The following is a 17,499-nucleotide window of genomic DNA, read 5'->3' as shown; positions in this document are numbered from 1 at the left end:
GGTTACCTCACTCAGGATGGTATCCTCTAGATACATCCATTTGCCCATGAATTTCATAAATTCATTGTTTTTAATAGCTGTTCTTAAAAGGGGAGATTTTATTGTTAACACTCTATTCCTTGGTTTATAATAATCTTCACAGTAGTCATTTCATATAGGTATTCTTCCCATGTTTTAAAGAGGAAGAAACTGTGCTATAACTCATTAATAAAATAAAAAATGTTAGAAGATATATAGGAACCACATGGTCATTCTCTGATTAGGCTTCTCTCTCCCACATTCTGCAAGAGTTAATTTGTGTTTTGTTTTTATATTTCCAGTTAACCTGGCATTTGTAAATTTTTCATAGAATGATAGCTTAAAAAAAATGTAAGCACTATCTAAAGAAAGTTCACAATGAACATGTTCATATTTTGTATGTTCTCCAAATAAAAGGCCCTAATCTGTTTTCAGAGCATTTGGGGCCCTGAGCCTTTGATCCTAACCTCCAACATTGTATGCCTGGTGCTTCAGAATTTAGTTTATATTGTAACATTCTCATCCTTTGTGTGCAGATCAGTGGCCTGTTACTGGAAGGGTGCAGTTTTGATGGCAATCGCCTTTCAGAGAACCAGCATGATTCTCCTAGCGTATCGTCAGTTCTTCCTTGCTACATGGGCTGGACTCCACAAGTAAGCCTTTGAATACAGTTTCTAATCTCATTGGTTCACTCTTAGAGTTTACTTTTATGCAGGATATCATGGCTTGTGTGGTTTTAGTTTGCTTTCCCATTTTACCTGCACTTTAGCAAATTTGTAGTCAAAGCATTTTATTTTTGAAGAGGTAAAGATTTATTAAGCCATTTTGTTTTGGGAACAGTTTTCTTAAAAATAAATGTGTGTGTGTGTGTGTGTGTATTACATATATATATATATATATATATATATATATATACACACACACATACATATATATATGTAATATATATAATATGTGTGTGTATATGATTAGAGCCAACCTTTGAGCTTAAGAACTGGGTGACACTGTGCCATGAGCCTTCCTGTGCACACCTCTTAGACATACAGGTCAATGCCTTTGCATAGTCAGTCAGGGGCTCTGAAAGGACCCAGGTATTGAGCATGAAATGAGCATGTTGGCTGCCAATTGTCAGTGATGCTTGAAGAAGCAGAAAGTAAACAGAGACACAGTGAAACTAACAGAAGTTATGAAACCAATGGATTTAACAGATATCTATATAACATTTCATCCTAAAACAAAAGGATATTCCTTCTTCTCAGCACTTAATGGTACCTTCTCCAACATTGACCATATAATCGGTCACCAAAAGAGCCTCAGAAGATACAAAAATATTGTAATAGTCCCATGCACCCTATCAGATCACCATGGACTAAGGCTGATCTTCAATAATAACATAAATAATAGAAAGCCCACATACACATGGAAGCTGGACAATACTCTACTCAATGATAACTTGGTCAAGGAAGAAATAAAGAAAGTAATTAAAGACTTTTTAGAGTTTCAGGAAAATGATGCCACAACATACCCAAACTTATGTGACACAATGAACGCAGTCCTATGAAGGAACACTACCCAATTCGCTAATGAAACCACACAAAGACCCAACAAAGAAAGAAAACTTCAGACCCATTTTCCTTATGAACACTGATGCAAAAATACTCAATAAATTTCCACAAAACAAATCCAGGAACACATCAAAATGATCATTTACCACTATCAAGTAAGCTTCATCCTAGGAATTCAGGCATGGTTGAATATATCAACTCCCATCAATGTAATCCACTACATAAACAAACTCAAAAGGAAAAAAAAAACACATAATCATTTTATTAGATGCTGAAAAGGCATTTGACTAAATTCAACATCCCTTCATGTTAAAAGTCTTGGACAGATCAGGAATTCAAGACCCATACCTAAATATAGTCAAAACAATATACAGCAAACCAAACTAACAGCAAAGTAAATGGAGAGAAACTTGAAGCAATCCCATTAAAATTAGGGACTAGAAAAAGCTGCCCTCTCCCTCCCTATCTACTCAATATAGTACTTGAAATTCTAGCTAGAGCATCTAGACAACAAAAAGATGTCAAAGGGATGCGAATTGGAAAGGAAGAAATCAAAATATCACTATTTGCAGATGATATGTTAGAATATTTAAGTCACCCCCAAAATTCCACCATAGAACTCCTAAACCTGAAAAAAAAAATCAGCAAAGTAGCTGGATATAAAATTAACTCAAACAAATCAGTAGCCTTTCTATACACAAAGGATAAACAGACTGAAAAAGAAATTAGGGAAATGACACCCTTTACAATAGTCACAAATAATATAATATATCTTGGTGTGACTCTAACCCAGCAAGTGAAAGATCTGTATAAGAACTTCTAGTCTCTGAAGAAAGAAATCAAAGAAAATCTCAGAAGATGGAAAGATCTATGCTCATGGATTGGCAGGATTAATATACTAAAAATGACTATCTTCCTGAAAGTGGTCTTGCTGAAAGTAATTCAATGCAATCCCCATCAAAATTTTAACTCAATTCCTCGTAGAGTTAGAAAGAGCAATTCTCAAATTCATTTGGAATAACAAAATACCCAGGATAGCAAAAATTATTCTCAACGATAAAAGAACTTCGGGGGTGAATCGCCATCCTTGACCTCAAGCTGTATTACAGAACAATAGTGATAAAAACTGCATTGTATTTGTTCAGAGACAGGCTGGAAGATCAATGGAATAGAATTGAAGATCCAGAAATGAACCCACACATCTATGGTCACTTAATCTTTGACAAAGGAGCTAAAACCATCCAGTGGGAAAAAGCATTTTCAACGAATGGTGCTTTTTCAACTGGAAGTCAGCGTGTACAAGAATGCAAATCTATCCATTCTTATCTCCTTGTACATAGCTCAAGTCGAAGTGGATCAAGGACCTCCACATAAAACCAGATACACTGAAAGTAATAGAAGAGAAAGTGGAGAAGAGCCTCAAACACATAGGAACAGGGGGAAAGTTCCTGAACAGAACACCAATGGCTTACGCTCTGATATCAAGAATCAGCAAGTGGGACCTCATAAAATTTCAAAGCTTCTTTAAGGCAAAAGACACTACCAATAGGCCAAAATGGCAACCAACAGATTGGAAAAAAGATCTTTATCAATCCTATATCTAGTAGAGGGCTAATATCCAATATATACAAAGAACTAAAGCAGTTAGACTCCAGAGAATCAAATAACCATATTAAACAAATGGGGTACAGAGCTAAACAATGCTCAACTGAGGAATACCAAATGTCTGAGAAGCACCTAAAGAAATGTTTAATATCCTTAGTCATCAGAGAAAACAACCCTGAGATTCCACCTCACACCAGTCAGAATGGCTAAGATCGAAAACTCATGTGACAGCAGATGCTGGCAAGTATGTAGAGAAAGGGGAAAACTCCTCCATTTTTGGTGGGATTGCAAGTTGGTACAACCACTTTGGGAATCCGTCTGGTGGTTCTTCAGAAAATTGGGCATAGTATTACCCGAGGACCCAATTATATCGCTCCTGTGCATATACCCAAAAGATACTCTAACATATAACAAGGACACATGTTCCACTGTGTTCATAGCAGCCTTATATATAATAGCCAGAAGCTGGAAAGAACCCAGATATCCCACCTCAGAAGAATGGATACAGAAAATGTGGTACATTTACACTACTGAATACTACTCAGCTATTAAAAACAATGAATTCATGAAATTCTCAGACAACTGGATAGAACTAGAAAATATCATCCTGAGTGAGGTAACCCAATCACAAAAGAACACACATGGTATGTACTCACTGATAAGTGGATATTAGCCCAGAAGCTCAGAATACCCAAGATAAAATTCACAAACCACATGAAGCTCAAGAAGAAGAAAGACCAAAGTGTAGGTGCTTCAGTCCTTCCTAGGGTAACAAAAATACTTATGGGATCAAATATGGAAACAAAGTGTGGAACAGAGACTGAGGGACAGGCCATCAAGAGACTAGGGCTCCATTCCATACACACTCACCAAACACAGACACTATTGTGAATGCCAAGAAGTGCTTACTGACAGGAGTCTGATATAGCTGTCTCCTAAGAGGGTCTGCCAGAGCGCGACACATCCAGAGGCAGATGCTCACAGCCAACCATTGGACTCAGTGCAGGCTTCCCCATGGGGTTTCCAGTGGAGGAGTTAGAGAAAGAACTGATGGTTCTGAAGGGGTTTGCAACCCCATAGGAAGAACAATAATACCAACCAACCAGACCCCAGACCCCAGAGCACTCAGGGACTAAACCACCAACCTGGAGTACATATAGAGTGTCCTGTGGCTCCAACTGCATATGTAGCAGATGATGGCCTTGTGAGGCATCAGTGGGAGGAAAGGCACTTGGTCTTGTGAAGGCTAGATTCCTCACTGTAGGAGAATTCGATGGCAGAAAGTAGGGAGTGGGTGGATAGGTGGGTCGACACCCTCATAAAAGCAGGGGAGGGAGAATGGGATAGGGGGTTTCAGCACAGGGGAGTGAGGGACCTAGAAAGGGGATAACAATTGAAATGTAAATAAAGAAAATATCCAATAAAGAATTTTTTAAAGCCCTCCTGATCAGTCTCCCTGCCTCTGTTCTGTAGTTCCTGCTGCCAGCAGTAGTTAGAACTTTCCATTCAAATATGAAGTTACTTTATTTCTCGTCTCTGAAGCCTTCAGTGGGCTCCTGAAAAATCCCAAGTCCCAACATCATCCTCTGTAGCAAAGGAATAAGGGAAGGGAAGAAGTAGTGGACACAGCAGTATCCTTTGAGATGCCCTGCCATTGGCATATTACTCACTATTGCTAGTACTTGTGTGCTTTTAACTCATTTTGCCTAAAGCACCAAAATTACATTACATCAGCAGATAGATTAGAAAAGCAGGAAAGCCCTGTAGTGTGCTTGCTCACACAAAACAGAATGCATGAACGATAGCTGGGCCAAACTAGTGTCACATTTTAGACTTGAGCTTTAGTACTGAGATTAGCCAACAGACTAGTTTCTGTTTATTGTAACTATAATGCAGTCACAATATATAGGTTTTAATTATTTAATTTTATATGCATAATATTTTTATGCACTATCATGAACTATTTGCAGTCTTCATTTATCTCATTTTTTTAATGAGCAGTGTTAATAGTTAATAGTTTTCATAAAATTTTAATTTTATACAAATACCTTAGCCTAGCTAGTCTGATTCTTTGGCCTAATAAAATAAACGTATTTAAGAGGGAACTGGATCATCAATATTTAATGCAGTTACACAGCACACCTAAGGAACCATAGGCATTTTGGTGTTGGCCAGATCATTGGCTCTGCCTAGGCCTGGATCATTTAAGCTCAGGGACTGAGAGCAAGGCCATTCAGCTTTCCCAAAAGTCAGGAGCCTGAGAGATGCTAAGTAGAATGTCAAATGCCTGAGTCCTCCAGCTTGCTCTGAAAAGCAGCAGCTCTGGGAGCGTACCAGAGACATGCACAGTGTAAAACACAAAGGGAGATTATAGCACTTGATTCAATCCATCCCTTCTAAATCGAAGTTTACAGTAGTAATAAATGAAAAATGGAAGTTCTTTGTAGGCATATTCCTGCTCAGAAATGTATTTTTATGTTTATAGAAATTTACAGGTAAAACTATATGTTTAATTTTCAAAATATTATAGTATTTTGGGCTAAAGGAAAGTTTTAGAGTGTTTGTGTGTGTGTGTGTGTGTGTGTGTGTGTGTGTGTGTGTGTGTGTCTACATCTGTATGTGTGAGAGACAGACAGACAGACAAACAGGGAGCGAGGGAAGGAGGAGATGGAGAGCACAAACAGTTGGGCACATTGTGGAAGTCAGAAGACAGCCACCCAAGTTCTTTTTCACCTGTGAGGTGGGTCTTTGTTGTTAACCTCTACTGCACACACCAGCTAGGTGGCCCGTGAGCTCTCCTGTCTCAGCCTCTCGTCTCCCTAAGAACACTGGGACTAGAGTTGTCTGTACTATGTATCTGGCTTCTATGTAATTATTAGGGACTTGAACTCAGGTCCTCATGCTTGCCAGTGAGCCATTTTTCCAGTTCTTAGGCAAGTTTTTAAAGGAGCCATGATTGGGTATTTGTGGACTGCTGTGGGATATAGGAGCTTATAATAGTAATCTTTAGTTGAAATGTCTAATATCTAATACAGCATAAGAATTGGAATGTGTGAATGTGTTGCTGTATTTTTAGACTATTCTTTTCTTTTGAACAGGGTTCATATGGTCCATATTCCCCTGATGAGTGCATCTCTTTGCCTGTTTATACAAGTGCTGAGAGGGAGCGTGTGGTGACCAACATTGATGTTCCCTGTGGTGGTAACCAGGACCAGTGGATCCAGTGTGGGGCAGCGCTGTTTCTTAAAAATCAGTAGGTCTCAGGCAATACAGGAAGACTTAGCAAAGTGACGATTGCTGCAACACTCCACACAGAGCATGAAGTCAGTCTGCATTAGGAACGTTAGTTCAATATATCTGCTGTTAGTTGTTCTTGCTGATGGTCTCCTTGTATTTCTATTTTAATAAATGTGTAACACCAGCACTGTGTACCTTAAAGAAGTTCATATTACAGTGGGGTATTTGGTGGTAGGTATTAAATATTTTTATGAGGAAGTTTACTCTTCAGTAGTTTAAATATTTACAATTTAAAGTTCTATATTTAAGAAATATATTTTGGTTTCAAATAATTGCATATAAAGTTATTGTATTCTCCTACAGTTTTAAATATATGTACACACATTAAGCATTGAGCCATGTACAAAAGTATAATGAATGAATTACCTTAACAATTAAACATGATGTCATTTCTTTGTGTACATTAAATGATATAATACATATCCTACCAGTAAAGAGGAAGAATATAGATAATGAAACATAAATTCTGTCATAGGATTTAGAGTCACCTTCTTTCTATGTGCTTTGGAACTTGTATTTGAGCTCTGCAAGACTCCCTGAAATCCAAGAATGCAGTGGTGTTGCCACTGAGTGACACCTTAGGAGCCTGGATTACATCCAGCTCTCCGTCCATGGGAGCAGACAGCTCTTGAGGGTTGAGATGTGTGTTGCTGTTAGGCATGTGCAATAGCCACTCTTAGCTACTGTGTGTGTCTACACTTGGGCCAGTGCTATCGGGTGTTTGTTGTTTTGTTTTGCACTTCCCCCAGTATCAGGCATGAAATACAGGGTCCAGTGTAAGGTAGGCAAGCACTCTACGACTGAGATACACCTCCACACTTGGCATTTACCATCAAAGAAAAGTTGCATACTTAGAGGAGAAATAACAGCTGAAATAAAAGGTAAAAAAGAGACTGTGAATTAAGAATCTCACATTAATACTCAAAAAAAAAATAGAGATAATAAAAATAGAGATAATAGCCCAGAAACCAGAGCAAGGAGTAAAGACATAAAGCAGCGTCAAACAGCAAACAATGGGATCCCATACATCTGAGTCTTTGCCATCTGTTTCTAAGGAACAGTGAAATGACTAAAGGCTTAAATGAGGGTGTAATTTTGAAATTTCTGGGAAATCGGAAAAGTCAAAAAAAAAAATGACCCATTTTCTTTGTGTTATTTCTTTGTGTTTCTTTGTATCCACTTAGTTCTGACAGAGATGATAGTCATAGCCCACACTGTGATTTGAACAGGTCAGGCTTGGTAAGTGTTACAGCTCTAAAGGGAAAGGTGCCAGGAACCAAGGAAAGCACAAAGTTAAAGCTTACCACAGACATTTGTTGGCAGAGAAAATCCAGGAGGATGGCTGCCTTTGATCATCTGAGAAGCAGCAGGAAATTGAGCAGAAGGCAGGGTTTATACAGGGTCTCTTGGAGGTGTAGGGGTTTTCCAGGCTAGAGATTGGTGGGATTTCATTTCTTGAGCTTGGACTTTATACTCTGTAGGGTGGGGGCTGGGTCCAGCTGTTAGAGAAGTTAGTGTTCTGTAGGTAGAAGTCCTCTGGGGAGGTGCCTGCCCACTTGCATACCTCAATGAGCTTACATTCCCTCCTCCTTTGTTTATTCTTGCTAAGCAATCAGGTGATTAGATGCAGAGGTGAGGGACACCATTATCATCAGACTACTTCCTGCTGAATGGAATGTCAAATTCCTTTAGGTAAACTTACTCTTCACTGTCTGGGTATAACTGAATGCTGCAGGCCTCGGGTTGCATAGCTAGGGGCCAGTAATCCTGTAATAACAATGGATTAAAAGTTCAGTGGGAGCTGAGAGTAAGAGAGAGGCCCAGGAGGGCATAGAGAAGTCATGAGACTTCCAGGAGAGAGTCAGGAGAGACAAGGCTGCAGAGGCCCAGAAGGGCTTAGAAAGCTTTGGAACTTAGAAGACAGCTCCTAGAGAGAAGAGGCAAAGAATCAGGGAAGTTGTTTCCAATTGAGGGAGAGGAGCAAGTGTCTTAATACCTAGAGAGTCTCCCATGTAGTGGGAGTCCAGAGGGCATAGCAGTCTCGAGGAGCCAGAGTAAGGACAGAAGGATGATTAGAGAAGGTGGAGGGAAGTGGTGGGATGACTGAAGAAGCAAACTCGAGAATTTGTACCCAATTCTAGCGGCAGAAGCCAGCAGAAGCAAATGATCCCTACACTCCTTAAGAGATTAAACCAGTTTCATGAGGTCCCAGTTATCAGTTCTTGGTCTTCGACCATGAGCCATTGGAGTTCTGTTTAGCAAATTTCCCCCTGTGCCAATGAATTCAAGGCTCTTTCCCACTTTCCCTTCTATTAGATTAAGTGTATCTGGTTTTATGTTGAAGTCCTTGATCCACTTGGACTTGAGCTTTATACAAGGTAACAAATATGGGTCTATTTTCATACTTCTACATACAGACAGCAAGTTAAACCAGGACCATTTATTGATGGTGTTTTCTTTTTTCCATTGTATATGTTTGGCTTCTTTGTCAAAGATCAAGTGACAGTAAGTGTGTGGTTTTATTTTCGAGTCAAATTCTATTCCATTGATCAACGTGTCTGTCTCTGTACTAGTACCATGCAGTTTTTATCACTATTGCTCTGTAGTAAAGCTTGAGGTCAGGGATTTTGATTCCCCGAGATGGCTCATGGTCTAAGATCAAGAATTGATAAATGGAACCTCATGAAACTGAAAAGCTTCTGTAAGGCAAAGGACACAGTCAAAAAGACAAATCAGCAACCTACAGATTGGGAAAAAATGTCAGTAACCTCTCATCTGACAGAGGGCTAATATACAAAATATATAAAGAACTCAAGAAGCTAATCACCAAAAAACCAAACAACCCAATCAAAAAATGAGGTGCAGAACTAAACTGAAGAATCGCAAATGCCTGAAATGCACCTAAAGAAATGTTCAACAGGGCCCCCGATGAAGGAGCTAGAGAAAGTACCCAAGGAGCTAAAGGGGTCTGCAACCCTATAGGTGGAACAACAATATGAACTAACCAGTACCCCCAAGAGCTTGTGTCTCTAGTTGTATATGTAGCAGAAGATGGCCTAGTCAGCCATCATTGGGAAGAGAGGCCCCTTAGTCTTCCAAAATTATAAGCCAGGCGTGGTGGCGCACGCCTTTAATCCCAGCACTTGGGAGGCAGAGGCAGGCGGATTTCTGAGTTCGAGGCCAGCCTGGTCTACAAAGTGAGTTCCAGGACAGCCAGGGCTATAAAGAGAAACCCTGTCTCGAAAAACCAAAAAAAAAAAAAAAAAAAAAAAAAAGAGTGGGGAGAGGGAACTTATAGAGCCCACCTCGGCAGGAAGACAGGACATCAAAGTGAGGGATGGGGTTGCCATCCTACAGTCACAACTCTGATCCTTAACTTCCTGTCTGAAGGAATTACAGGGATGGAAATAGAGAGATGCCTGAGGAAAAGAAGGTCCAGAAACAGGCCCAAAGTGGGATCCAGCTCAAGGGGAGGTCCCAAGGCCTGACACTATTACTGAGGCTCACAAAAAGGGACCTATCATGAGTGCCCTCTGAAAGACCCAACAAGCAACAGAAATAATCAGATGCAGATATTTGCACCCAACCCCTATTGTTGAATTAGGGAAGGGTGAAAGAACCTGAGAAGGGTGATCCTATAGGAGGACCAGCAGTCTTAATTAATCTGAACCCCTGAGATCTTTCAAACACTGGAGCACCAATCAGGCAAAATACACCAGCTAATATGAGCTCCCCCATACAGTAGAGGACTGCTGGTTCTGTGTTTATTCCGAGATGATGCATCTAAACCTCAAGAGACTGGAGGCCCCTTAGAGTTCAGGTTGGGTTGGGAGTGGGGACATCCATGTGGAGACAGGTGGCTGGAGAGAAGGTATGGGATGTGAAACAGTAGGAGGGTGAATGGGGGGGGGATAAAATATGGAATGTAAATAATTAATAAAAGAGAGAGAGAGAGAGAGAGCTAAACCTGCAACTTGAGTCAGTTTAACTTGTTGAGATATAGGCATGGCTGAAAGGTAAGTGTGCATCCTCTACCAAGGAAGTGGTGTTTGGTGATCTTTGTATGTTAGCAGGTAGGACAGTTGCTAAGGAGAGAAGACACTAATCGGTGACCCAAAGGTTAACTTCTTTGATTTGCGTATAAGAAATTTGTTGGGGCTGGAGAGATGTCTCAGTGGTTCAGAGCACTGACTGCTCTTCTAAAGGTTCTGAGTTCAAATCCCAGCAATACCATGGCTCACAACCATTCGTAACAAGATCTTTTGCAGTGTTTGAAGACAGCTACAGTGCACAGTGTACTTACATGTAATAAATAAATATTTTTTAAAAAAAGAAAGAAATTTGTCTGTGGCCAGAGGTAACTTCTTGTATATGAATTCATGGAGGTGTAGCTTTAATACCTTATTAAACAAGCATTGTTTTAAAAATCTTATCTTTTATAAACTAAATCCAGCGACAATAGAGCCCAGAGATAAATTCTGAATACTAGCCATCAAAGTAGCCTAGCAAGCAGTGTCAACAGTGGTAGCTGGCAGCTAGCAGTGTCAGAGAAAGTAAAGTCAAACCAATAAACACAGAACACAGAGAGCTCATACACTCAAAGACCAGTCAGAAATTAAACATGGTGGCCACCATCATTCATATATTCAACTGAGGCTGACTGATTTCCATCTTGTCTCCCATGTTAACAATGAAACTTACAGGAAAACAGTCCTACCTGCAAACAGAAAACAGACAAAACTTTCCAAACAATTAGAATCAGGTGGGCAAGCTACTACATCTCACCTTTTTCCCTGGATGGGAAAGTGGTTTGTAGTTGGATTAGAGGGTTATGATACTTAGCTACAGAGGGGTTTGAGTTTCTCATACCCGGGGATCCAGCAAGGGAAAGAAAGTAAGGGAAAGGGTGTGTCAGACTGTGGTTTGGAGGAGGAGGAGGAGAAAGAGATGGGATGGCTGACAAACTTTGAGTCAAGCAGATGTAGGGAGCAAAAGAAATGGAGGCTCCCACTTTAGTTAGGAGGTCCCTTGCCAGCAAGGGGATGGGAAAGGTTGGTACCACTAAGAATGAATGGGTAAGGGGACCACCCCTTAAAATACTATATGGTGGTAGAGTTTAGTGAGGCTGGTAAGGCTGTCCTCCTACTTTGAAAAATAGAGAGAAGGAGAGGTGGGTCTCACTCACCATCAGGAACAAAAAAGTTCTGCCGGTGTCCAGAAGGATGGAGCTAAACAGCACTGATACTGTAATGACTACCCGAGGCCCCCTGTCAGAGATGACAGATGACCAAGGGAGTCCAGGCTCCTCAGTCACTCATGGGCACACCTAACAGGTTGGCTAGACGGTGATTTGGGTTTGATATTCTTATGCCATGAAAGACAGTGGGACAGTCAAGGTCCTATGAATGTCCAGAGGACACTGGGTATGGAGGTGATGGCTTCTGAGGATTTGGATAGGCCAGAATCCAGTGACCCTCCTTACCACATCTGAAACAGAGACCCGGAGATCTCAGGAGACTGGGCAGCTGCTATGGCTTACTGAAAGGCATTAGCCTGCATCAGATATTTGGGGGTCGGGGAGCTTTTTCCAGAGTTACCTACACTAGTATTTTTATGTATGTAGTTATAATTACCAGACTATACTTTTTCTAAATAATATAAGCTTTTTAAATAATCTATTATATGATCAAATTATATATAATTTTACATAGTTCATTTGCAACTGCCATGCTGGAGGCTCAACATGTGCTCAGTATAGAAGTTCTAGAATTGTTAAAATTATATAAATTAATGTTTAACTTTATTTCAAAATAATATCATAACTTATCCTATGTTTTCAATGTAGAAAATGTAAAAAGAAATAGTTATAGTTGTGGAACTATATTTGCTTCCATTTAAAACAAAAATATAGCATGGTGTGAAGTCTATAAATATATATATATATGTGTATATATATATATATGGAAAAAGAATAAAGCCAAGTGATGCACTAATAAAATCAGGTATACAACTTATAAGACTCAGACTCTAGTAACTGCTTAGCCTGTCTTTTCTATGGAGATTGTTCAGTCCACATGAACATATGAATATCACATTCCTATGCACCGGCAAAGCTAGCAACAGCATAGACTTCACGACCGCTCCAGATCAATGGACTCTCTTTTCATGCTTTGTATATTGGAACAGCACAGTTATTCTACAATATCTGTGGACTGTTAGATGTCTGTAGTCTGCAGGGCCAGAATGTAATATTTGATTTGGCTTCTGTGAAGAAAGGTTATTTCCAGAGCACTCCATTGGGTTCTGTTTGTTGCTAAACAATTAGACACATGTCAGCTTGCATTTCTGTGCAAGCTCACATTAATCATAGCCTGTTGTGCTCTATTTGCTGATTGTTGGCAAGGATGCAGAGGATGCATTTTCATTCTAGCCAATTCCATGCATTCAAATTGCCTGAAACAATAGAATTAAAGTCATGGCAGTTAAAATGAAGCCACTCAAAACCCGAAAACACAAATATTCATGGTTATGACTTCCATATGCATGCGGTGGGTAAAAGATATTTTTATCTCATTAGGATGTACACTAATGCAAATTAGAAAAGTAAAAGTTGGTCAGTCTTCCACTAGCAGCCTTTGGATGAAGACATAGAACTCTCAGCTCAGCTCTCCCTGTGCCATGCCTGCCTGGATACTGCCATGCTCCCACCTTGATGATAATGGACTGAACCTCTGAACCTGTAAGCCAGCCCCAATTAAATGTTGTTTTTTATAAGACTTGCCTTGGTCATGGTGTCTGTTTACAGCAGTAAAACCCTAAGACAGAAGTTGGTACCGGAACTGGGGTATTGCTGTCATAGGCCTGACCATGCTTTTATTTGAAAGAATGTGGATTTTGGGACTTTGGATTTGGAAAGCAGTGGAATGCTTTAAATAGAGCTTAATGGGTCATCTTAATAGGAATATGGAAGATTTTGTTGCTGGGAGTGATTGGAACTGTGTTCACCTGGCCCAAGAGATTTCAAAGCAGAAGAATTTCAGAATGTGGCACAAAGACTGTTTTTGTGGTATTTTGGTGAAGAATGTGGCTTCTTTTTGCCGTTGTCTGAAAAGTCGGCCTGAGGCTAAGGTGAAGAGACTCAGATTAATTGCATTGACAAAGGAAGTTTCAAAACAACCAGCAGAGACTTTGTTCTCTGGTTAAGTCTCATAAAGAGAAGTTTGAACAAGCATAGCAAGCTTAGAAAGGAAAAAATATAAAATACATGGTTTGAGTATTAAAGGAGTACCAGGAAGTGAAATGGAGCAAAATCCTTTGTTCTAGGAGATAACAAATTGAGGGAGTGGGACCTTGAGGCAAGATCCTACCCAGCTAAATTTAGATCTAGGCAAGGTGGTACACACCTTTAATCCCAGGAGATAGGCATGCTGATCATTCAAGGCCAATCTACAGAGCAAGACCCAGGATAGCCAAGCTTAAGCAGTGAAGGATTTGGAAAACAGAAAGCCAGTGATAAGGTAATAGTACAAGCCAGTCATGTTTTTTTGTTTGGTTGGTTGGTTGGTTGGTTTGGTTTGTTGTTGCTCTTTCCCACATTTTATTAGGTATTTACTTCATTTACATTTCAAATGCTATCCCAAAAGTCCCCTATACCCTCCCCCCCCCACACACACCTGCCTGCTCCCCTACGCACCCACTCCCACTTCTTGGCCCTGGTGTACTGTACTGGAGCATATAAAGTTTGCAAGACCAGGGGGCCTCTCTTCCCAATGATGGCCAACTAGGCCATCTTCTGCTACAAATGAGGTTAGAGACACGAGCTCTGGGGGTACTGGTTAGTTCATATTGTTGTTCCACCTATAGGGTTGCAGACCCCCTTCAGCTCCTTGGGTACTTTCTCTAGCTCCCCCATTGGGGGCCCTGTGTTCCATCCAATAGCTGACTGTGAGCATCCACTTCTGTGTTTGCCAGGCATTGGCATAGCCTCACAAGAGACAGCTATATCAGGGTCCTTTCAGCAAAATCTTGCTGGCGTATGCAATAGTGTCTGCATTTGGTGGCTGATTATGGGATGGACCCCCTGGTGGGGCAGTCTCTGGATGGTACATCCTTTCGTCTCAGCTCCAAACTTTGTAACTCCTTCCATGGGTGTTTTGTTCCCAATTCTAAGAAGGGGCGAAGTGTCCACACTTTGGTCTTTGTTCTTGAGTTTCATGTGTTTTGCAAATTGTATCTTGGGTATTCTAAGTTTAATTCCTGCAAGTAGCAGAACTCGGCAGCTTCAGCCATGTGGCTCTGGCTCTAGAGTTAAGAATGGAAGGAACTACTGGAACAATTGATGCTGGTTAGCTGGAGCTAAGAAATTATCAGTGATTATGAAGAGACCAGCATCACTGAGGTGAAATCTTGGAAGTGTTTTCTGGGCGCACAAAGAAGCTGTGTTCCAGAGATAGCCAAGGCTGTACCTCGTGCTGCAGCTGGAGTTGGTAATGTGTAAGAATCACCCAGGTCATACTGGTTTTGAAGGCATGAAGGTGTCATGAAGAACAGCTGAGACTTGGCACTGTGAGAGGTCATGAAAGGCCATTGGAGAAAGTGTATCCTCAGCTGTAGTTGATGGCCCAGGACTGAAGGGGTTGAAAGACTCCCAAGAGGAGCCCCTCGCTCAGGCCTCAGGATAATAGCAGACCCCCGAGAACTCAGGCGAGACCATACTTGATGCAAACCACATGAGGCTTTATTCAGGGAAAGCCAGAGCTCGGGGATGACTCATATCCCATGCAGGGATAGAGGAGTTGACCTCGAGGGGAAAGGGGTTCCAGTTTTTATAGGCCCTCAGGGGGGAATGGAGGAGGTGGGAGTAGGAGATTTCCAGATCTAAACAATGTCTATTCTCAAGAAATGGGTATGGGAGGGGTACAAGGAAAGAGTCTGGTACAGGTGTAGCAACGCTGGGTTGGCCAGCTGTGGTTGCTGGGGAGATTTTCTGACTCTTCCCCAGCAACCAATATTACAAACACCTGGCAATGGGCTTCATCAGTGGGCACACACATGGGTTCAAGGAACAGTCAAAACATTGGCAGACACATGGGTTCAAGAAGTGGCCAGAGCATTGTGAACCTCTATTTTTCTAAATCAGTGAAGCTAGTTCTGCTAACAATGAAATCTATTTTGCCAATTTCAAGGCTTCTGTGACCTTTTACATTCTGTCAGGATCTTTCAGGGTCATGCAAAGGATTTGAGGCTTGGCACCATGAATAGAGCCTATGAGAGGCTATTGATGAAGTTTAGTTTGAGTGGAACACCCCAGTGTATTGGAGATGTCAGTACCATGGGATTATCACCAAGAACAGCAGCCATAGTGGAGTGGATCAACCTGAGCTTAGAGTGCTACAGAGGGCAGAGCTGGGGAAGTGATGCCAGCCCTTAGGAGGAGTCCAAAAGATCAAGTGGAATCCCAGACACGGTAACAAGAAGCTGTAACATAGAAATTGCCTTGGAGACTCAAAGATGTTAAAGGTGCCAGAGTCATGGAATACATGCTGAGGAAATCTGCTAACAGGGAGTGGAACCAGCCCAGGAGAAAATAGTTTGTTGCGGTCAACAAAGATGAAAAAGGAGTGGAGATCTGAAAACTGCTTTGACATCAGCCATGGAGATGCAGGAGTTTGGAATTTGTCCAGTTGGCTTCCTGTCTTTCTTTGGGGATTACAGTTAAGTGATTGGATGAATCTCAGAAGAGACCTTTAACTTTGGACTTTTAACATTGTTGAGACTTCTATATACTATGAGGACTTTGAAAGTTGGACTAAATGCATTTTCCATTATGCTATGTTTAAGTGTGCCCTCCTCCCCATATACTCATGTCTTTGAACAAGTCTATGGGAGCCGGGGAGTGAAATGTGATGGTTTGTTTATTCTTGGACCAGGGAGTGGCATCATTTGGAGGTGTGGCCTTGTTGGAATAGGTGTAACCTGGTTGGAGTAAGTGTGTCACTGTGGATGTGGACATAAGATCCTCACCCTAGTTGCCTGGAAGTCAGTCTTCCACTAGCAGCCTTTGGATGAAGATGTAGAACTCTCAGCTCAGCTCTGCCTGTGCCATGCCTGTCTGGTTACTGCCATGCTCCCACCTTGATGAGAATGGACTGAACTTCTGAACCTGTAAACCAGCCCCAATTAAATGTTGTTTTTTATAAGAAAAAAAAAGTCAAAGTTATAATCCTTAAAGGCAATCCTGCTTCTGAGTAATTTGCTGGGACAACGTACCACACAATGTTTCTAAAACTGCAAATTACATGTAGTTTGAACTTTATTTGAAACTGAAGAATGTGAGAAAACCCTGAGTTTCCCATTAAACGTGTGTTAAATGAGAATCCAGCACTCAGGAGACAGCTGACAATGTTCTACCTCACAGAAGCCTGAGCAGGTACACACCAGAGCACTTAAAACTCTTCTTAGCTGCCTGCTCCTTCTGCGTTCCTTGAGCCCACAGAAAGCCTCCAAGACAAAAGATTGTCAGGTCAAGAATTTAGTTCTGCTTTCCTTGATGTCCCAGGCAGATTAGCAGATGTCCTATTTCCATACCCTGCTAAGTGGGCCAGAATAAATCCATGCAAGAGATGATACAAATCTGTGGTCTCTCATGCATGTTACTGCCTCTTGTCCCAGCAGAACTGGCAAAGCTGTCACTGAGGTCATTGGAGTCAAATGGTTCAGGGAGAAATACTTTGTTACATGCTGGGTGACTGTAGATAAGAACAAGTCTACTCCTGGTGCTTAAGGCCTAGGATCTGTCTACCAATACTACCATCCCATTCCTGATACTTGTGTCCTCACAATAAGAGACCATGCTGGTGTTTGTTTGCTTGTTTTGTTTTTGAGAAAAACCAAAGGTCTTTAGTTTTTGATCTGACTAAATGTTGACACTGAGTAATATATATATATATATATATATATGTATATATATATATATATTCCTAATATTGTCTAACCCATAAGTGCCTTTCATATG

General features: G+C 41.0%; 1 protein-coding gene across 6 annotated transcripts in view; it reads left to right on the top strand.

Annotated features, from left to right (window-relative positions):
* The window catches only part of Dync2h1 (dynein cytoplasmic 2 heavy chain 1), a 249,757-nt gene extending 242,397 nt beyond the window's left edge, over positions 1-7,360 (top strand). For 5 of the 6 annotated variants that reach the window (XM_006509827.4, XM_030244008.1, XM_030244009.1 and 2 more), the window contains 2 exons: positions 555-671; positions 6,287-6,864. In XM_006509827.4, the coding sequence (XP_006509890.1) occupies positions 555-671; positions 6,287-6,445 (276 nt within the window). In that variant the 3' untranslated portion in view covers positions 6,446-6,864. Of the gene's footprint in view, positions 1-554; positions 672-6,286 lie in introns of all 6 variants that reach the window. The other variant, NM_029851.3, reaches the window with a different exon arrangement.
* The last annotated feature ends 10,139 nt before the right edge of the window (positions 7,361-17,499 follow it).

This window comes from Mus musculus, chromosome 9, assembly GCF_000001635.26.
Source record: "Mus musculus strain C57BL/6J chromosome 9, GRCm38.p6 C57BL/6J".
Classification (NCBI taxonomy): domain Eukaryota; kingdom Metazoa; phylum Chordata; class Mammalia; order Rodentia; family Muridae; genus Mus; species Mus musculus.
This window is presented reverse-complemented; position numbering and strand designations above follow the sequence as displayed.